General features: G+C 41.1%; 1 protein-coding gene across 1 annotated transcript in view; it reads right to left on the bottom strand.

Annotated features, from left to right (window-relative positions):
* Window positions 1-3,030: 3,030 nt before the first annotated feature.
* The window catches only part of gorab (golgin, rab6-interacting), a 53,925-nt gene continuing 32,976 nt past the window's right edge, over window positions 3,031-23,979 (bottom strand). The window contains exons 3-5 of the mRNA XM_060830324.1: window positions 16,559-16,660; window positions 15,623-15,763; window positions 3,031-5,960 (exon numbers count right to left, since the gene is read on the bottom strand). Of these exons, the coding sequence (XP_060686307.1) occupies window positions 5,540-5,960; window positions 15,623-15,763; window positions 16,559-16,660 (664 nt within the window). The 3' untranslated portion in view covers window positions 3,031-5,539. The remainder of the gene's footprint in view (window positions 5,961-15,622; window positions 15,764-16,558; window positions 16,661-23,979) is intronic.

The following is a 23,979-nucleotide window of genomic DNA, read 5'->3' as shown; positions in this document are numbered from 1 at the left end:
TGATCAGATGGGCCAATGGGCTGACTGACATTTTGATTAGATTACTTGCCCTTCGGCCCAACATATCCACACCGACCCGCCGAAGCGCAACCCACCCATACCCCTACACCTAACACTACGGGCAATTTAGCATGGCCAATTCACCTAACCTGCACATCTTTGGACTGTGGGAGGAAAACGGAGCATTCGGAGGAAACCCACGCAGACACAGGGATAATGTACAAACTCACACAGTCGCCTGAGACAGGAATTGATCCCGGGTCTCTGGCACTGTGAGGCAGCTGTGTTAATCACTTTGCCACCGTGCTGCCCACAGGCGGAGTTTAATTTAGATAAATGCGAGGTGCTGCATTTTGGGAAAGCAAATCTTAGCAGGACTTATACACTTAATGGTTAAGGTCCTAGGGAGTGTTGCTGAACAGAGAGACCCTGGAGTGTAGGTTCATAGCTCCTTGAAAATGGAGTTGCAGGTAGACAGGACAGTGAAGGCGGCATTTGGTATGCTTTCCTTTATTGGTCAGAGCATTGAATATAAGAGTTGGGAGGTCATTTGCGGTTGTACAGGATATTGGTTAGGCCATTTTTGGAATATTGCGGGCAATTCTAGTCTCCTTCCTATCGGAAGGATGTTGTGAAACTTGAAAGGGTTCAGAAAAGATTTACAAGGATGTTGCCAGGGTTGGAGGATTTGACCCGGAGGGAGAGGCTGAACAGGCTGGGCCTGTTTTCCCTGGAGCGCCGGAAGCTGAGGGGTGACCTTTAGAGGTTTAAAAAAATCATAAGAGGCATGGATAAGATAAATAGATAAAAGTCTTTTCCCTGGGGTAGGGGTACCAGAACTAGATGACATAGGTTTAGGGTGAGAGGGCAAAGATATAAAAGGGACCTAAGGGGCAATTTTTTCACGCAGAGGGTGGTGTGTGTATATGGAATGAGCTGCCAGAGGAAGAGGTGGGGAGGCTGGTACAATTGCATTATTTAAAAGGCATCTAGATGGGTTTATGAATAGGAAGGCTTTCGAGGGATATAGGCCAAGTGATGGCAAATGGACTAGATTAGGTTGGGATATCTGGTCGGCATGGACGAGTTGTACCGAAGGGTCCGTTCCCGTGCTGTACATCTCTATGACTCTATGACCTCAGTGAAATGCACCCCAGTACAAGTATAATCTAGAATTGTGGGTTTTAACTATAGAAAACCAATCAAATCAAAAAGGTTGTGTGAAAAATTAAGGGATGAAGAAAGGAAAAAAGATTTTTTCTTACCTATGAACAACCACTAATTGAATTGGCACTTGATTCCAGTTCAAACCGGAAAGGTATTCGCAACAGATTTTTGCTGGTCTTATTTCAATTTTACAGGACCCAGAATAGGCTCTTAAAGAAGGCAACTTTAACAGTTACAAATGTAATCAGTGTTGATTTTCATTTTAAAACAACAGAGTATTAACTTTGTAAAAAATATATAGAACTACTTCACATTTGCAGATCACGTTTTCTAATGCAGGCAATTTGTAACTGTGTCCTACCTGATTTTAAAAAAATACACCTCAGAACAGTTTAACTAAACTGAAAGAATAACTGGATTTTATAGAGACAACACAATTGACTTTCAGCTTCTCTCCAGACTTGGTAACTGGGCATGGGAAAAAAAACCATGCAATTGGGGTGCTGCTCCTGATTAAACACTGACTTCACTGGAAAACATACATTTGTATGGACATTTGATAAAACATTGTTTTGGAGGCTGTAAATTAGTAACCAGGTAACATGACATGGACTCCAACAATACCAAGGGATTGATTGCACTGGTGGTACTATATTCTAACCAGAATAATTCACTTCTGAGGAAGGAACAAAATTATGTAGGTGATGGGAGGGGGTACTGTATGGTTGGCAAGAAAATATTGTACGTGAATCCCAGAATAAGATACATTTTAAAATGCAAGAATCCAATACGACAATAATCTTTTCAGATTTAATTTCACAAAATCCACTTAGATGCATCAATCTTGAATCAATTAATCCACGGAGCAATGTATAAATACAAAAATACAGATTTAAAAGTGAAGCCATGAATTAACAAAGTGAATTCAAATCTAGTGTAAATCCATAATGTATACATTCTATAATCAATATTAGTGTTTGCTTCCATTGACACAATGGAAGTTAACAAGAAAATAAGGGTAGATGAACAAACAAATCAAAAATTTCTCTATGTTGATGCAGCAGTCAGTCAAAACAAACATAACATTTTTGTTAGATGTGTTGCCATTAAGAATACAGGAATGGGCTTAATGATCTGAAAAAACTTAAAGGATGTTGTTGTTATTATACTAAGGACACAATCTTTTTTGCACTTCTGTGAACCTAACTTATAGTATTTGCATGTCTGATTTCTGTATTAACTGATTTTTTAGCCCCCCATTTAATTTTGCTCCCTTTGGAGTTGGTTAATACCCAACTTTTCTAAATTTTACAATAAACATCTACAGCTCAAGTAAAAGCGAAGTTGGTATATTTGTACAAACAGAGGAAGCTTGAGAATCTCAGCAGGCAATGTCTGTAGTGAACATACAGTTAACATTTCAAGTCCAATATGACTCTTTTCAGAAGAGGTCATATTGGACTCAAAATGTTAACTCCATTTATCTCTGCACAGACCTGCTGAGCTCTCCAGCATTTTCTGTGTTTGTTTCTGATTCCCAGCATTCTCTGTATTTTGTTTTAAATTAGATGCAACTATTGCAGCAGGTTGACTGTAGCCTTGCTAACAAACTCAAAACAAAAAGATAGAGGTTAAAAAATTCAGAACTACACAAAAGATAAATTATTTCACCTTTAAATACTTAAGCCATGTGGTTCTATGAAAACGTTTACTTTGAAAACCACAAAGAAAGTCAAGCAGAAGTACAAACCTAAACATAGATTAATTAAAAATTTAAAGAAAATGCCAATGATATCTCATCATGCAAATATCTATAAAAATTGTTTGCCTAAAATTAGGCACTCTCAAAGGCAACATTTTGACTGGTCAAATGTTAAGACATCATGGGGAAAACAAACTATATGACACACATTATAATTTAAAGAAAGTTAAAGTTAGTGTGTTAGAAGAGTCGATTAAGTATAGGAACACTTATAAAAGTGCCTCAAGTAAAAACGTTTAATCATCAGGTCCAAAATACCTCAATTATATTGTGAGCTGGCTTTCACTCAACTTAAATTTTATCAATGGTTGAGAATGGTGTAGTGGTCTTGTTACTGGAACACTAATTCAGAGGCCCATGCTAATGTTTTGGAGATATGATAGTGAAATGTGAATTCAATTAATAAATCAGAACTAATAGCTACCCTAAAGGTGATCATGAAACCACTATCGATTGTCATACAAATCCATTCCCTCATGTCCTTTTTGGGAAGGATAATCTACCATCACCACCATAACAGCAGTCATTATCAAGATTCCAGAATTATAGCAATGTATTGACTTTTCAACTGCTAACAACCAATGTATACTAACCCACTAGAAACAAATTAAAGAAAAATCAAACAGATTAGTTGGGGGATCAACTAAGACACCAGAAATGACAATGGCACACAGTCATATTAACCTTGCAACATCCTTCACAGTAACACTGAGGAAGTTGTGCCAACATTGGGAGAGCCGTCTCACAAATTAGCTTAAAAAACAGCCTGACAGCTGTTCTCACAGAATCAAACCTTGCAGGTAATGTCCTAGATATCGCCAGTACCAAGTGTGGTTATCTCCTGATCCACCCACCTGTAGGAATGACCACCATACAAGTTTTTGTGGGAATGAAGAGCTGTTTTTACAGTAAACATATCCCCCTGTTGTGTAACACTCACATTATAATGAATACTGTTGATTTAGAACAGTTCTAACAATTCTACACTTGGTATCCATAAAACATGGAGGGTCAAAAAGTGAACTGTATTCCACTACAATCTGTAATCTCAGCCCAGTATATTGTCCACTCTGTCATTAGCACCAAAATCATGGGATCTACCCTTGTTCAAAGAAGAGTGCAGCAGAGCATTTCAGGATCATCAGATACTCCTAATGAGATGAAGCAACAGCAGAGGATGCCAAGCAGAGTTAAGGGATTCCACAACCTATGGATCAGATCCAAGATCTGCAGTCTTAACACATCCAGTCATGCATAACAACAGACAATTAAACATCTCACTGAAGCTCTGAAATATCCTCAATGATGGTTCAGTATATCAGAGCAAAAGATTATGCTAATCCATTTGCAACAATTGTCAGTCAGAAATGTCAAGTGGAAGATCCATGTTGGCCTCCTCTCAAGGTCCCTACGTATCAGATGTTAGCCCTCAGCCAATCCATTTCACTCAATGTGATATCAAGAAATGGGTGAAGGCACCAGACAGTGCAAAGGCTCTGGACTTTGACAACATTTAGGCATCAGTAGCGAAGATGTGGACTCTAGAAAAAGCCATTCTCCTCATCAAACTATTCTCAAACAATTACAAAAACGATAATTAGCCAGCAATTTGGAAACTTGCCCAGGTCATGTCCCATTCAACAAAAAGCAGAAATAGAACCTACCCAATTACCACCTTATCAGGTCTATTCACTATTTATGGAATGCATCATCAACGGTGCTATCAAGTGGCAGTTACTCAACATGAACTGAATGTCAGTGGGCAGGCTATGTTCTGCAAAGTTTACTCTGCACCTAACCTTATTACACCCTTGGTGCAAATATGGTCAAAAAAAAGGGGGTTGAACACAAAGGGAAGTGAAAGTGATTTCCCCAGACATCAAAACATTACTTAATTGAGGGTAGCATCAAGGAATCTTAGGAAAACTGAAGTCAATGGGAATTGAGGGAAACTCTTTAATGGGTAGAGTCATATCAAGCACAAAGGAGACAAGTTTTAATTGTCCACGGTCAATCACCTCAATCAGACTGGGTGAGCTCAGTTTTTGGTTATTGGGGGAGTGATGATTGACAACCAGAAACTGAACTGGAGTAGCATCATAAATACTGTAGCTACAGGTGCAGTATGGGGCTAAGTTTGCAACGGGTAACTCAGCGTTCGCTTCCTCCAAGTATGCCCACTATTTGGAAGGCACAGTGGGGGGGGGGGGAGAGAGAGAGAGAGAGAGAGAGAGAGAGAGAAAACACCATCTGCAATTTCCTGTACAAACCACATATCTTCCTAGGGAACTACATCATTATTCCTTCATCGTTGTTGGGTCAAAATCCAGAAACTCCTTTGCTGATAGTACTGGTGTACCTACACATGGACCGCAGCTCTTCAAGAGGGCAGCTCTCCACACCTTCTCAAGGTTAATTAGGGATAGGTAATAATTACTGGCTGAGCCATAAATACTCCATAAGAAAAATACAAAAACTTTAAAGATTTGGTTTTTTTTCAAAAAATAATTGGTAATGTGGATTAAGCTTAGGAACACTTAAATGATTTTATATTGGGAAAACAAAAGTCAATTTCATCTCAATTCATTTCTGAAGCACAAATATACACACTCAATTTGCAATCTTCTCTGATATTCTATGGTTTACATTCTCTGACTGAGATTTATTTTGGTCCTTTGAAACGTTTTCACCTGAGATCTGTTTTTCTTCAACCTGTTTAACCACATGATTCAGTTGGTCTGCTTGAACAGCTTGCTGTGTTGACTCATCACTTGTATTAACCTGATCAGTTCCCTGGAATATTGCCTGCTGCTTTAATAAATTGTCCACTTCAATCTCCAGTTCCAGCCGCTCCTCGTCGGTCTCCATCTCCAATTGCTGCATCAGCTCCTCCAGTTTATTAGCTTTGCGTAATTCATTCTGTTGAATTATGGTGCACAGATGCTCAGTCAGTTGTTCCTTCAATTCATTCTTCTTGTACAGATCTAGTTTTGCTGCAACATATTCCACTTCTGCCTGATCATACCTCTTTCTGAGAGCAAGGACAGGACATATAATGAGCAAGAAGAATTTTGTTCATGGTGCAGGCCATGTATGCAAACATCATTACAATTCATTAAAATTGTTCCTAATCAATATAATACACAACACAATTCTGAACAACTTCTCTGCACGGATCCCTTTCTGTTTTTGCAACTTAGGAGATAACAAAATGCACCTTTGTGTCACTGTCAACCAACAGCAGATACACAGTGATCTGCTGACTTACAATTTAATTTTTCTCCCAAACAAACTCATTCCTCTAACCCTTCACGTGGTGCACCCATGTTCAACTTTCACTGTGCTATACCAGGAGGGGAAAGTACCTCCAGTAGCTCTCCAGTAAGTTGGTAAGGAGCAGTGTTAGTGTGAGACTACAACAGAGGAGACAAAGGAAGAGTACGCTGACTGTACTATTTGAAATGTGGTTTGAAGTGAACATTTGATACAAGAGGGACAGAAGTGCACTCTTGCTACAGGGAACTATTCAAGAGAGTGGAGTGAAGTAGGAATATCATAGCAGTAGCGGACAATGTAATTAGTGGAATAACATTCTCTGCAGCCGTGAAGGGCTGTTAAGAAGGCTGTGTTGCCTGCCCGTTGCCAGACATTGGAACGGGAGAAGAACTTGGGCGAGGGAAGTGAGGGATACAGAAGTCATTGCTTACATTGGTACCAATAATCTCTGGATTGCCATTTAAACCAAGAACAACCTAGCATAGGATAAATAAAGTCAGGAAGTTAAATATATGGTTCAAAGATTGGAGTGGGTGGAATGAGTTTCAGTTCTTGGGTAGTGGTGCCAGTATAAGGGCAGGAAGATGTAGTTCTGATGGGATAGACTTCTCTTGAGCCATGCTGGGAGCAGTATCCTGGCAAATTGAATGATTAGGGCTGTAGAGAGGGCTTTAAACTAAGTGGAGAAAAGAAAGTGGGGAAAACATATGCTTACGAAACAAGATGATATGCAAGAATTACTGCACAGTTATTTGGTTAATGATACCAAGAGTGTGACAGGAAGGGACAAAGTAGATAAACAGATGAACAGCAGTAAATACTCAAATGTGCATGGTTTTCGGAACAAAACAGATGAACTAACAGCACAAATGCAGGCTAATAGGTATGAAACAGGGACGAAGATAGTGGTTGGCAGTGGAAGGCAGTAATATTCTAAGAATCCTCAATTCTTTAAAAGTCCCAGAGGATTGAAAAACTGCCATGATACCTTCTCTTAAAAAAATGAAAAGATACAAAAAAAAGTTAACTATAGGCCAGTTAGCATGATGTCAGTTATAGGTTAAAAAAATTAGAGTATATTAGAAATGATGTAACAGAAGAACATTTAGAAATACATAAAAATGATCAAGCAGAGCCAGCATTACTTCATGAAGAGACAGTCATGCCTCACAAAATTACTAGAATTCTTTGAGAAGGTAATGAGCAGGAAAGGCTAGCTCCGATTGTAACACATTCAGATTTTCAGAAGACAGTTGACGAGGCACTGCATATTTTTTATAGAGGGTGGTTCGTATTTGGAATTGACTGACAAAGGAAGTGGGAGATGCAAATACAATTACAATATTTAAAAGACATTTGGAAAGGTACATGAATAGGAAAGGTTTAGAGGAATATGGGCCAAACAGAAGCTAATTTAGTTTGGGAAACTCAGTCAACATGGACAGGTTGGGCTTGAAGAGTCTGTTTTTGTGCTGTATGACTCTCTGACACTCCTAGTAAAAAGTGAGCTCTGACACTCCTAGACTACTTAATAAAAGTAATAAAAGTGTTGGAGGTGGTATATTAACTGGGATAGAGGATTGGCTAACTAATACAAGACAGTTAAGATAAGGAGGGCACTTTCATGATGGCAACATGTAACTATGGAGGGCCACAGGGATCAAGGCTGGAGCAACAATTATGTACTATATATTAGGGATTTGAACGAGGAAAGTGAATGTTCTACAGCCAATTTTGCAGACAACACAAACATAGATGGGAAGGCAAGTGATGAAGGAGGTAGTCTGCAGAGGGATATAGAGAGATTAATAAGCAGACGAAAATTTGGCAGATGGAAAATAATGCAGGAAAATCTGAGATTAGGTACTTTGGCTTGGAGAATACTATTTAAATAGAGAAAGACTCTGGAAAGCTGCAGAATAGAGGGATTTGGGTGCTCTCACCCATGAATCACAAAAAGCAAGCATCCAAGTTCAGCAAGTACTAGGGAAAGCAAATTTCAAAGGGAATACAAAAGTAAAGAGGCTTTTAAAAAAAAGGTACTAGTCAGACCACAGCTGGAATACTTTGAACAATTTGATCCCCTTATCTAATGAAAGATAAACTGACATTAAAAGGCAATACAGAGAAGGTTCACTAGCCTAATACCAGATATTTGGGTGGGGGGTGGGGGTGGGGGGAAAGAGAGAGATTGTCTTATGAGGAGAGGTTTAGAAAGTTGAGTCTGTACTCACTGGGGTTGAGAAGAATGAGATGCAACATTATTGAAACATACAAGACTTTTGGGGAGGGGGCAAAAATTGACACTGTTGATATAAACAGGTGGTTTCCTTTAGTGAGTGTGTCTAGGACCAAAAGGCATAATCTCAGAATAAAGCAGTTGTATATTTAAGACAGATGAGGAGGATATTCTGCTGAGAATAGTGATCTGTGGAATTCTGTACCAGAGAGGGCTGTGAAGACTGGGTTGTTAAATATCTGTAAGTTTGAGATAGACAGATTTTTTAATCAGTAAGGGAATTGAGGGATCTAGGGAAAAGGCAGAAAAGTGGAGTTACGTATCATCAGATCATCCATGTCTATACATGAGCGGCAGAGCTGTTGGCCTGTATGGCTTAAATCTGCTCCTGAAACTTACTGGAAGAGGAGATTGGGGGGAAAAAACAGAGGTATAAAGAAGTATGATATGTTATAACCGATGCAAAACTTTGAATTCTAAAACATATTCAAATAAACAACCTTTTAAAACTTAAAATGATTTGGCATCATTCATTAGGGCAATATCCTATTTTACAAACAGAAGGCACAGTTATAAAGTTTATTAAATTTTCTTTTAGGACTGTAGCTTTAGGGTAAAGAAAGAATCATATGATGTGTTCTGGAGTCTGCTTGATAATAAGCTTGGATTGTTTTGTTGTTGAGAGGCAGAAGAAAACACTTGTGCTTGGAGACAATAAATACTTCCCAAGAACATCATGAATAGGTCGTGTGTTTCCCAAAGTCCCAGAAATGTGTTACAGATAGCAATTTATGTACTTTTCGTGGTAAACTATACTTCTCAAATAAAAATTAAAGTCATAAATGAGCATGTCTACTTACTGTGTTTCCTCTTGTCATGGACACAGGCATTTTAAGATCTGTTTTTTGGTTTCCCCATAAACATATGAATATCATAAAGGAATTTTGTCTTTTGTGGCTATCAGCCATCTGGGAAGTGGAGAGCAAGAAACAAGGTGCACTTCTTCTAAGCAAAGGGACTGCTAATTCTTGATTTATCACACAAAACATAGGTGGGTAATCATGCTTAGATTGAAGATCAAGTTCATGAGCATTTCAACTGTAAGGTTTGCCTAGATTGCAGCTGGGGGAAGAGATCTCGAAGGTATAATTTCCTTGAAAGGCAGCTCTTGCATGAAAGATCACCTGCCTAGGTTAGTAAAAGAAAAGCAAGTCAATGGTAGCCAAGAATAATTTTAGAGTGGTTTTTGAAGGATCAAGTTTCCACTTAAGGGGGAAGTTAAATGGGAACTCTCTTTTCTATACCTTAAAATAAGTTAAATATGAAAAGAAAATAATGTTTAGTCAATACTATTTTTGTTATTTATTACTGCAAAAGTTTAAAATTTGACATTCTTGTAAGTAAGTGCTAAAGTTCAAATTTCTTGTTAAAAGTTGAGTTCTACAGAGATCATAACAGCTCAAGGTATTTCTACATGATTTGTTCTCATATCTCACCAACAAAAATGTGATAATTAAGGCCAAGAGCATTGTATTGTATTTTTTACAAGTTTTAAGTCTGTGTCTTTAATAAAGCTGCCCATTCACATTACTGAAATGCAAAACTCTGTTCCAATTTCCATCAAAAAATGTTCTGAAATAAATGTGGGTCATGAATCTAAGTTTGAAGTCCAAATCAATTCAATAGACCTGGATTGGTGTGTTGCTGCCACCATAACTAGTTTGACAGCATATCACTTTGCTTAGTTTTTCATATTGTGTGGTACAGATCAGTAAGATCTGTGGATATTATCTGTGCAGTGTCTCTGAATCAGAAGCTATTACCTCAAGTCCCACTCCATGATGTGATAGCCACAAAAGGTGCACTGACAACTTGGCCAAACTGCAAATAACATCAAACTATAAATCCTCCCAAAGTGTCGACAGCAAGCAGTAAGAGAGGATGGGTCTCCTGGGCAGCCAAGCTTGATGCAAACTGGCACTCATCAAACTACGGTTTCTATTGACAGAACAGTTACCTGATGCAGAAAAACCCAAGAATGGAAACAAGGTGTAAGTGAATGCCTTGTCTGCCACGTATGCCATAAAGTGTGAGAACTAAATGATGATCACAAACAAACAGAAATGACAATCATCTTCTCACTTAATTAGATATTGCAGTCCAGCATAAAAAAAAACTTATTTTCATTAAAGTTTTAAAGATTCAACTTTATTTGTTGAATAATCTACAGCTGATTTTAGGTCACAAAAGATTGCATCAGTAACCAGGTGGACAGCACTGTAAATCCTTTTGAGCAATGAGAGGTGATCCCATGCACACCTACAAATATTTAAAAGCTGAAAATGTGTTGCTTGAAAAGCGCAGCAGGTCAGGCAGCATCCAATGAGCAGGAGAATCGATGTTTCTGGCATGAGCCTTTCTTCAGGAATGAGGAAAGTGTGTCCAGCAGGCTGAGATAAGAGGTAGGGAGGAGGGACTTGGGGGAGGGGCATTGGAAATGCGATAGGTGGAAGAAGGTCAAGGTGAGGGTGATAGGCCAGAGTGGGGGTGAGGGTGGAGAGGTTAGGAAGAAGATTGCAGGTTAGGAAGGTGATGTTGGAGGGTTGGGACTGAGACAAGGTGGGGGAGGGGAAATGAGGAAACTGGAGAAATCTGAGTTCATCCCTTGTGGTTGGAGGGTTCCTAGGCAGAAGATGAGGCGCTCTTCCTCCAACCGTCGTGTTCCTATGGTCTGGCGATAGAGGAGTCCAAGGACCTGCATGTCCTTGGTGGAGTGGGAGGGGGAGTTGAAGTGTTGAGCCATGGGGCGGTTGGGTTGGTTGGTCCGGGTGTCCCAGAGGTGTTCTCTGAAACGTTCCGCAAGTAGGCAGCCTGTCTCCCCAATATAGAGGAGGCCACATCGGGTGCAGCGGATGCAATAATGTGTGTGGAGGTGAAGGTGAATATGTGGTTGATATGGAAGGATCCCTTGGGGCCTTGGAAAGAGGTAAGGGGGGAGGTGTGGGCGCAAGTTTTGCATTTCTTGCGATTGCAGGGGAAGGTGCCGGGAGTGGAGGTGGGTTGGTTGGGGCGTGTGGACCTCACGAGCGAGTCACGGAGGTGTCCCCGAGCTGGCGTTTAGCCTCAGAGGTGTAAAGATCGGTGCGCCAAACTACTACCACGCCTCCCTTGTCTGCCGGTTTGATAGTGAGATTGGGGTTGGAATGGAGGGAGTGGAGAGCTGCACGTTCCAAGGGGGAGAGGTTGAAGTGGGTGAGAGAGGTGGAGAGGTTGAGGCGGTAGTTGATCTCTTCATAGCACCGATCTTTACACCGCTGAGGCTAAATGCCAGCTCGCAGACACCTCCTCCTACTGCCCCCTTGACCATGACCCCACCTCCCACCACCAAACCATCATCTGCCAGACCATCCATAACCTCATCACCTCAGGGGATCTCCTATCCACCGCCTCCAACCTCATAGTCCCACAACCCCGCACCAGCCATTTCTACTTCCTGCCCAAAATCCACAAACCTGACTGCCCCGGCCAACCCATTGTCTCAGCCTGCTCCTGCCCCACTGAACTCATCTCTGCATACCTCGACACGGTCCTGTCCCCCTTAGTCCAAGAACTCCCCACCCACATTCGGGACACTACCCACGTCCTCCACATCCTCCATGATTTCCGCTTCCCCAGTCCCCAATGCCTTATCTTCACCATGGACATCCAGTCCCTGTACACCTCCATCCCCCAGCACGAAGGACTCAAAGCGCTCCGCCTCTTCCTTTCCCACCGTACCAACCCATACCCTTCTAGTGACACCCTCCTTCAACTGACTGAACTGGTCCTCATTCTGAACAACTTCTCTTTCCAATCCTCCCACTTCCTCCAAACCAAAGTAATAGCCATGGGCACCCGTATGGGCCCCAGCTATGCCTGCCTCTTAAGATATGTGGAACAGTCTATCTTCCGCAGTTACACTGGCACCACCCCCCACCTTTTCCTCCGCTACATCGATGACTGTATCGGCGTTGCCTCGTGCTCCCACGAGGAGGATGAACAGTTCATCCACTTTACCAACATCTTCCACCCCGACCTCAAATTTACCTGGACCATCTCAGACTCCTCTCAGACTTCCCAGACCTCTCCATTTTTATCTCGGGCGTCCAAATCAACACGGACATTTACTATAAACTGACCAACTCCCACAGCTACCTAGACTACACCTCCTCCTACCCTGCCCCCTGTAAAAACGCCATCCCATATTCATAATTCCTTCGTCTCTGCCGCATCTGCTCCCAGGAGGACTAGTTCCAATACTGAACAACCCAGATGGCCTCCTTCTTCAAAGACCGGAATTTCCCCCCAGACGTGATTGACGATGCTCTCCACCGCATCTCCTCTAGTTCCCTCTCCTCCGCCCTTGAGCCCCGTCCCTCAAATCACCACCAGGACAGAACCCCACTGGTCCTCACCTACCACCCCACCAACCTCCATATACATCGTATTATCCGTCATCATTCCTGCCACCTCCAAACGGACCTCACCGCCAGGGATATATTTCCCTCCCCTCCCCTATCAGCGGTCCGAAAATACCACTCCCTCTGTGACTCCCTGGTCAGGTCCACATCCCCCACCAACCCAACCTCCACTACCAGCACCTTCCCCTGCAACCGCAAGAAATGCAAAAACTTGCGCCCACACCTCCCCCCTTACTTCCCTCCAAGGCCCCAAGGGATCCTTCCATATACACCACAAATCCACTTGTACCTCCACACACATCATTTACTGCATCAGTTGCACCCGACGTGGCCTCTTCTATACTGGGGAGACAGGCCGCCTACTTGCAGAACGTTTCAGAGAACACCTCTGGGATACCCGGACCAACCAACCCAACCACCCCATGGCTCAACACTTCAACTCCCTCTCCCACTCCATCAAGGACTCCTCCATCGCCAGACCATAGCAACACAACGGCTGGAGGAAGAGCGCCTCATCTTCTGCCTAGGAACCCTCCAACCGCAAGGGATGAATGCAGATTTCTCCAGTTTCCACATTTCCCCTCCCCCCACCTTGTCTCAGTCCCAACCCTCCAACTTAGCACCACCTTCCTAACCTGCAATCTTCTTCCTGACCTCTCCGCCCCACCCCCCACTCCAGCCTATCAACCTCACCTTAACCTCCTTCCACCTGTCGCATTTCCAACGTCCCTCCCCCAAGTCCCTCCTCCCTACCTTTTATCCTAGCCTGGCTGGACACACTTCCCTCATTCCTGAAGAAGGGCTTATGCCCGAAACGTTGATTCTCCTGCTCCTTTGATGCTGCCTGACCGTTGCGCTTTTCCAGTAACACATTTTCAGCTCTGATCTCCAGCATCTGCAGTCCTCACTTTCTCCTACAAATATTTAAAAGGCATATACAGGGTACAGAATTCCCTGGTTAGGGAGTCTAGAAACAAGGACACAATTTGAAAAGAAGGGAATGTCAGTTAGGTTTGAGGTGAAGACGTTTTAAAAAAAACTCATGAGGGTTGAGAATTCTTGGAGTACTCTACCTCAGAGGGCTGTGGAAACACAGTTTTTGAGTATGTTTAAGTTACAGATGATCAGATTTCTGATTACCAGTAGTGTACAATATTAATGGGATCAGTTGGGAAAAGACACTGAAATGTTTGATCAGTCAAAATTGTACTAAATGGTGGGGCAGGCTTGATGGGCTTAATGGCATATGCCTGCTCCTATGTTCTACTTCCCACTCAAACCCAATGTCTTCTGAATTGGAACGTGTTCAACTCTAACTTGATAACTTAACCTGCTAAAAAGTCTTCTGTCAGAGACTGAGAAACTGACAATTCCTGTCTGAACTATGTTCCACCAATGAATGTCAAATCAAGTTGGTTCAAAGACTATCAGTGACCTTATCATCTTGAAACTCTTCCCTCCAGTCTCCAGTGTTGGATTCTGTTAACCCTACTTCCACCTCCCTCCAAGATTTCATTAACAGGACTGTCCTGAGAGAACAATTGATTTTGCCTGTTCTTATCCCACAGACTTGCTTATCTCATTTTTTTCCATCCATGCATACAGTCTGTTTCTAACCCTTTTGCCATTTTAAGAGTTTCCACTTTCCTGGCTCTAACCAGCTCTTTCACCTGTACATCCAAAACCTCTACAACCTCATCTGACAGGGATTGTGTAAGAGCTTTCCATAACTCATCCTCGAACTGGAAAACTTCAGCTTGCAACTTCTCCCCTTCCTGTCAAATTGTCGATTTCAGTCCCCATTTTTTAAACAATAAATTGGATTTGCCTTTGTTAAAAAGGTACAAATTTTCCATAACTTCTTTTAAAACAATGGATTTAATTTTATCATTTAAAATCAAACTTTATTTGGTACAAAACTGATGTGATAACATTAGCTTTAGCTGCCAAATAATCATTTGATTCTTGTCAGAATCTACAGCCCAGCCAATGTACCTGCAAGTGGAAGCCTTGGAGTCTATTAAGATTGAATAAAAAGGATGACCTGACTCAGTTAAGCTTAATAGTTACCCGGGAACAGTTTGACAATTTAAAAAAAAACACTAATTGCTGCGCAACTCTTAAACTGACTACTCAAAATGCACCCCTCCCTGGACTCTGTAGCCTGACCCCACTTTAGGCCTGAAATCTCCAACTCCCAAATTTTTCCAAAGAAGTTTCTCTACCTGGTATGTCACACTCTCACTTATGTGACATAAGTTACCCTTCTACTGTCAATAGTGGCTGTGCTGCTGATTATTTAAAAAAAAATCACAGAACATGACACAATCACTGCTGCAAAATCAAAAAGCTGGGTGGTTTCTACATGCTTAATTTCTGGATTCCTGGATGGACTCTTAACAAGAAGGCCCCTGACCAGGAATCTCCAGTGCAGAATTCCTCTGAAGGAAAATGGATAACTTATAACAAATGATTCCTGAAAGTCACGACATTCTGATTCCCACAATCTTTCATGCTACCTGCCTGGTCTGTTAATTGTTCTTTCTGCATCTCCATGCCAATTACAGCCCAACCAATCAGCACCATCTTTCTATTCTGGATAAGTCATGTCTCTTGCATCCTTGTTCTGATGAGTGCAAGATGAAAAGCTTAAACATTACTCAAAAAGGAGACTAAAAGTGAAATTATACACTACCAAGCATGTGTTTGTATTCTTACTTAGCCTGATAATATTCCAAGCTGGTCTTTTCAATACGATTCCGTAAGATGTTAACATCATTTGATAACAAGCTATCCAAGGTCTGAAGTTCCTTTTGGATTTGCTTCAGTTTCACAGTTTCTTCCATGGTTCGCTTTGACCTGGGGTGATCAGTATAATGGATTAAAATTGAAGAAACATAACTACTAACAAATTGTCATAACATGCTTTAGTTAAAAAAAAAATTAACAGTCTAACAAACTTAGCAAAATATAATTACTGATTGTTAAAGTGGACATTATTCATTACAGTTTTGACTGCAAGAACTGGAAGGTTACATGGTTGACCCAAATTTTGCAAATGACGTTGATGAATAGTGCATGAGTTCTTTTGTTCACCTGGGATCCTTGGCAAAGTACTGAGCTTCAATTTTATCAAAATTAATGGCACAATTTAAAAAAAGAACACTCATTCTTGGATTATGGGGATTGTTGGCTTGGGCCAGTGTTTATTGTCCATCCTGAGTTGTTCTTAAGGAAGAAGTAGTGAACTACATTCTGCAGTATATTTGGCATACGAAGACCCACAATGCCATTCCAGGATTTTGACCGTGCAATACTGAAGAAATGGCAAAATATTCCCAAGTCAGAATGGGGAGTGGATTGGAGAGGAACTTGCAGGTGTTAGTGTTATCATGCATGTGCCGCCTTGTCCTTCTAGATGGATAGTCATGAGTTTGAAAGGCACTGTCTAAGGAGCCTTGGTGAATTTCTGCAGTGCATCTTTTAGATTGCTCACAACATTGACAATGTGGGGAAAAGCAATTAACCTTTGAATCCCTCAAAATTTGGTGAGAACATGAATTCTAACGATATACAGTAGCATAAAAACATGTTAGCGTGTGGGTGGGGGGATTTAGGTAGTCAGTTTATCTTCCTCTTCTGAAGATGTCCTACCTTTCTGCAACGGCCTTTGAGAGAAGAGCTTTCTTGCGTTTATTCTTCTCTTCCATTAATCGCTGCTCTAGCTGCAGTTGTTCCAGCCTTGATCTCTCGCGTCTACAAATAAAATTGACTTTATAATTTTACTTTTTGAGTGGAACTAGACAATGAAATTACCTTGTTGAATAGATTATGCTCTGATCAAAGAAATGTAAAAATACAATTGCCAAGTAAATTCAAGGAATGATTCTGACACCTACAGTCATAGAGTCGTAGAGATGTACAGCATGGAAACAGACCCTTTGGTCCAACCTGTCTATGCTGACCAGATATCCCAATCTAATCCAGTCCCACCTGCCAGCACCTGGCCGACATCCCTCCAAACCCTTTCTATTCATATACCCACCCAAATGACTCTTCAATGTTGCAATTGTAGCAGCCTCCACCACTTTCTCTTGCAGCTCATTCCAGACACGTACCACCCTCTGTGAAAAAGTTGCCCCATAGGTCTCTTTTATATCTTTCCCCTCTCACCATAAACCTATGCCCTCTAGTTCTGGACTCTGTGACCCCAGGGAAAAGACTTTGTCTATTTACCCTATCAATGCCCCTCATAATTTTGTAAACCTCTATAAGGTCACCCCTCAGCCTCTGACATTCCAGGGAAACAGCTCCAGCCTATTCAGCCTTTCCGTTTAGCTCAAATCCTCGAAGCCTGGCAACATCCTTATAAATCTTTTCTGAACCCTTTCAAGTTTTACAACATCTTTCTGATAGGAAGGAAACCAGAATTGCACGCAATATTTCAACAGAGGCCTAACCAATGTCCTGTACAGCTGCAACATGATGTCCCAACTCCTGTACTCAATACTCTGACCAATAAAAGAAAGCATACCAAACGCCTTCTTTACTATCCTACCTACCTGCGATTACACTTTCAAGGAGCCATGAACCTGCACTCCAAGATCTCTTTGTTAAGCAACACTCCCTAGGACCTTACCATGAAGGTGTATAAGTCCTGCTAAGATTTGCTTTCCCAAAATGCAGCACCTTGCATTTATCTAAATTAAACTCCATCTGCCACTTCTCAGCCCATTGGCTATCTAATCAAGATCCCATCAAGGACTATAGTGTGGGAATATGGTGTTGACGAAGATGATCAATCATGAATATGCCTGGCTGTCTTGTGTTCTAATCCCATGAAACTTGAATTAATTCAAAACTTTCCTTCTTATGTCTTAATTTACACTTAGTCCAACTCTGATATATTGGTTGTGCTCAATGACCTAAATGAACCCCAGTTAGGCAACGCTTCAATGGTCACTCTTGCTTTCAATTCTCCCATGCTCTGGCCTTAATCCACCCTACCTCTGAGCAAACTTCAGTGGTGTCTGTTCTGCTCCTACTCCCTTTTTACACTTTTAAGGATTCACTTGATCGATCCTGTCTATACCTGATATATGCCTCCTTCTTTTTCTTAACCACACCCTCAATTTCTTTCGTCATCCAGCATACCCTGTACCTACCAGCCTTTCCTTTCACCCTGACAGGAATATACTTTCTCTGGATTCTCATTAACTCATTTCTGAAGGCTTCCCATTTTCCAATTGTCCCTTTACCTGCGAACATCTGCCCCCAATCAGCTTTCCAAAGTTCTTGCCTAATACAGTCAAAATTGGCCTTTCTCCAATTTAGAACTTCAACTTTTAGATCTGGTCTATCCTTTTCCATCACTATTTTAAGTCTAATGCAATTATGGTCGCTGGCCCCAAAGTGCTTCCCCACTGACACCTCAGTCACCTGCCCTGCCTTATTTCCCAAGGGTAGGTCAAGTTTTGCACCTTCTCTAGTAGGTACATCCACATACTGAATCAGAAAATTGTCTTGTACACACTTAAGAAATTCCTCTCCATCTAAACCTTTAATACTATGACAGTCCCAGTCAATGTTTGGAAAGTTAAAATCCCCTACCATAACCACCCTATTATTCTTACAGATGGCGGAGATCTCCTTACAAGTTTGTTTTTTAATTTCCCTCTGATTATTAGGGGTCTATAATATAATCCCAATAAGGTGATCATCCCTTTCTTGTTTCTCAGTTCCACCCATGTATTTCTGGGAATATCCTCCCTCAGCACAGCTGTAATGCTATCCCTCATCAAAAATACCACTCCCCCTCCTCTTTTGCCTCCCTTTCTATCATTCCTATAGCACTTGTATCCTGGAACATTAAGCTGCCAGTCCTGCCTATCCCAGAGCCATGTTTCTGTAATTGCTATGATAGCCCAGTCCCATGTTTCTAACCATGTCCCGAGTTCATCTGCCTTCCCTGTTCGGCCCCTTGCATTGAAATAAATGCAGTTTAATTTATTAGTCCTACCTTGTCCCTGCCTTCCCTGCCTGTTTGAATCACTTCTGTTCTCAACTGTACCCGTCTCAGATCGATCTCTTTCCTCACTATCTCCCTGCCCCCCGCCTTACTAGTTTAGATCCTCCCAAGCAGTTCTAGCACATTTCCCTGCCAGTATATTAGTCCCCTTCCAATTTAGGTGCAATCCGTCCTTCTTGTACAGGTCACTTCTACCCCAAAAGAGATTCCAATGATCCAAAAAATGTGAATCCTTCTCCCATATACCAGCTCCTCAGCCATGCATTCATCTGCTCTATCCTCCTATTCCTGCCCTCACTAGCTCATAGCACTGGGAGTAATCCAGATATTACTACTCTCGAGAACCGTGTGGGCGGCACGGTGGCACAGTGGTTAGCACTGCTGCCTCACAGCGCCCGAGACCCGGGTTCAATTCCCGACTCAGGCGACTGACTGTGTGGAGTTTGCACGTTCTCCCCGTGTCTGCGTGGGTTTCCTCCGGGTTCTCCGGTTTCCTCCCACTGTCCAAAGATGTGCGGGTCAGGTGAATTGGCCATGCTAAATTGCCCGTAGTGTTAGGTAAGGGGTAAATGTATGGGTGGGTTGCGCTTTGGCGGGTCGGTGTGGACTTGTTGGGCCGAAGGGCCTGTTTCCACACTGTAAATCTAATCTAATCTAAAAAAACCGCCTTTTTAAACTTCTGCCTAACTACCTGTAATCTCCCTTCAGAATCTCATCCTCTTCCCTTCCTATGTCATTGGTTCCAATATGGACAATGACCTCCTGCTGGCCCCTCTCCCGCGTGAGAACATTCTGCACCCTCTCTGAGACACCCTTGATCCTGGCACCAGGGAAGCAACACACCATTCTGCTTTTTCGCTGCTGGCCACAGAAACGTGTGCATGTACCTCGGACTACAGAATCCCCGAACACAATTGATCTCTTGGAAGCCAATGTACCCCTCGTTGCATTAGAGCCAGTCTCAATACCAGAAACTTGGCTGTTCATGCTACATTCCCCTGAGAATCCATCACCCCCTTTTTTTCCAAAACAGCATACCTGTTTGAAATGGGTATAACCACAAAAGACTCCTGCACGAGGTGCCTACCTCTCTTACCTTTGCTGGAGTTAATCTATGTGACAGTATCTGAGACGTTCCTCCGTTTCTATAACTGCCATCCATCACATACTGTTACTGTTGCAAATTCCACATTGCTTCTAACCATCTCTCCAACCGATCCACTCGATCTGATAAGATTCGCATCCAACAGCATTTATGGCAGACATAATCCACAGTAATCCTTAAACTCTCTTTAAACTCCCACATCTGACAAGAAGTACAGATCACTGTACTAAAGGCCATTTTTGCTCCTTCACAATCTGCAGACCCAGAAAATAACACTGTCTTATTCCTCTACAAAACACTGCCCCAGGTTAAATTAATAGTTATGGCTTATATTTTAAGTTTAATCAAGAGACATATCTCCAAAAACATATAAATAAAAAAAACCCACTCTACTCACTACTGCAGCCTTTCTATCGGACAGACTTAAAACAATGATTAAATTATCTGATTCTGTGCTGTGAACTTCGCCCAAACACATTCCTCCAAGATTAGTTGTGAATTTCACTGTTAATTTTCCCAGACGCACTCTGATGTCCAGCAATACATGAATTCAAAACAGCAAAGGCAGTAACTGTGCAGGTTCTCTCTCTCTCTCACTCCTGCACTGTCCTCACCATGTGCTTCCTTTGTCTATTCTTCTCCCTTTTAAAACTGCTGTTGTTTTGACTTTTTTTTCTAAAGTTAGTTGACAGAGTATTTTTAACATTTATTTTTACTCAATACTGATCAATTACTCAAATAGAATTTTGTGCTATTTTATTCCCTAAAGTATTTAAATATTAGATTTCTCACTGCATTATCAACTAGTCAGTTACCTGTACTTGAATAATTTTGATTGATTCATCGGCAGTCAAAGTGCAGACTAATTAACAGACTGGTGTGTCTATGTATTATGTTAGAGTGGTATCATCAACTATTTCTGATAATTCAAAATCTATTTTTTGTGCACCAAAAGGGAATTATGCAGTAATTCAAATTAAGCAAAATTAAACAGGAAAATGGATGGAGTACTAAAAGTTTAATTAAGAATTTGCTGTAATGGCTATTTGTGAACCAGGGCAGAGTTCTATCATAGAAGGGGCAGGAATGTATTTTTAAATAGCACTGCCATTAGCTTTATTTTGCAAACTTTTGCTGGTTGACCAAGTGGAAAATGTTGACAAATAAAAAATTATTTCCATTTTGGCCAACCACAGTTTCCATCAATAAATCCAAATTCAATTATGCATAATCCAGCTCAGACCAAAGCTCCGATTGCTTACCCTAAGAATATGCCTTGAACCTAGAACCTATTAACCTTTGTTCCAAACCAAAGAAAGAAAAACGCTCTAAGTAATATTTACTTTTGGAACAAGCTTACAGTTGAATAAAAATAATGAAAGCATCTGCTTCTTCAGAAACATCTATCCATGTTTAAAAAGAGAAATGAAACGTACAAAAGAAATATTCATTCCATTTTATTATAATTACAAATAATTCCCTTGAAATTTTCACTAACTGGTTTATGTAACTGCAAATGTGTTGCTGGTCAAAGCACAGCAGGTCAGGCAGCATCTCAGGAATAGAGAATTCGACGTTTCGAGCATAAGCCCTTTTTACTAGGTTTATGTAACTATCAAGCTGAAAATTAAAAATACTTTTACTGAGCTTTCATCACACTGAGGCTTCAGACCAATTGATATCAAACAAACAATCTGCTCTGGAAACTTTTGTTTTGACTACTGTGGCAATTTACACCATGGGAGCTGAAGAAATCCACAATGTTCTTAACGAAAAAAAAAACAATGCGCCTAATCTCCCAAATTATGTGGATTATTTTTAAAATTTCCACGATAGGGACCACAAACAAACATTATTTCGGAGCATACTCGACTGAAAATGTTAGCCTTCTTCATCTCTGTGGATGCTGCCTAATCTGCTGGAATCTCCAGTATTTCTTGATTTTTAGAACAAATATTATTTATTAAGTTATGCAGTATCTTATTAAATTATAACATCAGTACTTTAGTTTAAGAATGATATATTGTTAGTTCATTTTTCTGTAAACAGAAAAAACCATTACCTCACCCACTTCCAATGGTGCCAAGTCAAAGTATACCTCATACATCTACTGATTGTTTCTTAATCTGACTTAGGGTGGAGTGAAAGCTGATGAAGAAGGGAGAATGATGGAAAGAGAAATAAGTGAGATGAAGTCATGCACTCTACAGCTTGCTTATCATGCACAAGTTGCTAAAACTGCATATCTCAAGTGAGGGACTAAGAGAGCATTGGATGGTTATTTGAATAAAAATAATGTGAAAGGGTATGGGGTGAATGCAGAAGATTGGTATTCAGTAATAATGCTCATTTTACAAGCTAGTGTATGCATGATGGACAGAATGGCTGCCTCCCATGCCATAACACTTGTGAATCTATGATTATCATTTTTTTTTGGATGTGGATGGAATTTGGAAAACTGCCTACGGTAACAATGGTCTCAGGAAGAAGCTGCCATATTTCTTAAACACAAGTGACGGTAATCTATTTTAGTTCAAATTTACCCAGTAGCTTTGCAAATGGTGGTGGTGTGATGGTGGTATGGTCATAAACAGTGACAGGTCATTGGGGAATGAGTACAAAGTGAGATTTGGCCACCAAGTAGCTGATTAACTGATTACAAATGCACAAACTAAAGATAAACGTTTTTCACCTGATAACAACTATAATGATTGGCACCAGGGTAGCGGAATAGCTTGTGGGTGCGAACCATATAGTGAGAAGCTCCCAGTCCTTTGGACATGGAGGTCCTGGATGTGTATCTCTCTGTTTACCTGATGCTAAGAAATTCAGTTGTTTCATCCCACCAGTTCCTGTAAACCGTTAGTCTTAAATCAATAAGTGAAAGTCTTTATAATTTGTCAACAATTATCCTGTGAAGAAGAGAAAGAACCTGATGGAAAAGACCAGGGAAACAAAAGGAGCATCCAATCCCAATGCTTTCTCAGTATCGTCTGTTGCACCATCATCCATTAACTCAATTTTTGTCCGTGTCTGTCAGTGTGTGGCAACATTTCAGAAAGGGGTTAAGAGTTTTAACTAGTAGACAGTTATACGTTGATGCCATAATTGCTTCTTTGTTTAGATTTGGTCACAGCATAGTGTATAGGAGTTGAGCTGTACAGGACATTGGTTAGGCCACTTTTGGAATACGGTGTGCAGTTCTGGTCTCCTTGCTTTCGGAAGGATGTTGTGAAATTTGAAAGGGTTCAGAAAGATTTACGAGATGCTGCCAGGGTTGGAGGGCTTTAGCTATAGGGAGAGGCTGAATAGGCTGGGGCTATTTTCCCTAGAGCGTCAGATGCTGAGGGGTGACCTTATTGAGGCTTATGAAATCATGAGAGGCGTGAAAAGGGTAAAGAAACATGGTCTTTTCCCTGGATTGGGGGAAGTCTGCAATTAGAGGATATAGGTTTAGGGTGAGAGGGGATAGATTTAAAAGGGACCTAAGGGGCGACTTTTTCACGCAAAACCTGGTGAGTATATGGAACAAACAGCCAGAGGAAGTGGTGGAGGCTGATACAATTGCAACATTTAAAAGCCACCTGGATGGTTATATGAATAGGAAGGGTTTAGAGGGATATGGACCAAGTGCTGGCAAATGGGACTAGATTAATTTAAGATATATGGTTGACATGGACGAGTTGAACTGAAGGGTCTGTTCTGGTGCTGTACATCTCTATGATGAATATATTTGTAACGGACAGTTCTTGTTAAGCACAGGAACCTGGTATGTGTTTTCTGTTAACCTAAGTCAATCAAGGTAAGTACATCAGTGACTTTGGGTAGTTTGACAACATTGAACTCGTGGCAACTCTAAGAGTAGCAAGGTTTGATTTCCAGCTTTATGCGATATAGTGTAATTTACTTTATTGTTTCAAGAGAAAGTACTATTAATCAAAT

The sequence above is a fragment of the Hemiscyllium ocellatum genome, chromosome 9 (genome assembly GCF_020745735.1).
Source record: "Hemiscyllium ocellatum isolate sHemOce1 chromosome 9, sHemOce1.pat.X.cur, whole genome shotgun sequence".
NCBI classification, from domain to species: Eukaryota; Metazoa; Chordata; class Chondrichthyes; order Orectolobiformes; family Hemiscylliidae; genus Hemiscyllium; species Hemiscyllium ocellatum.
Note: the sequence above shows the minus strand (reverse complement) of the source record. Positions and strands in the feature narration are given on the sequence as shown.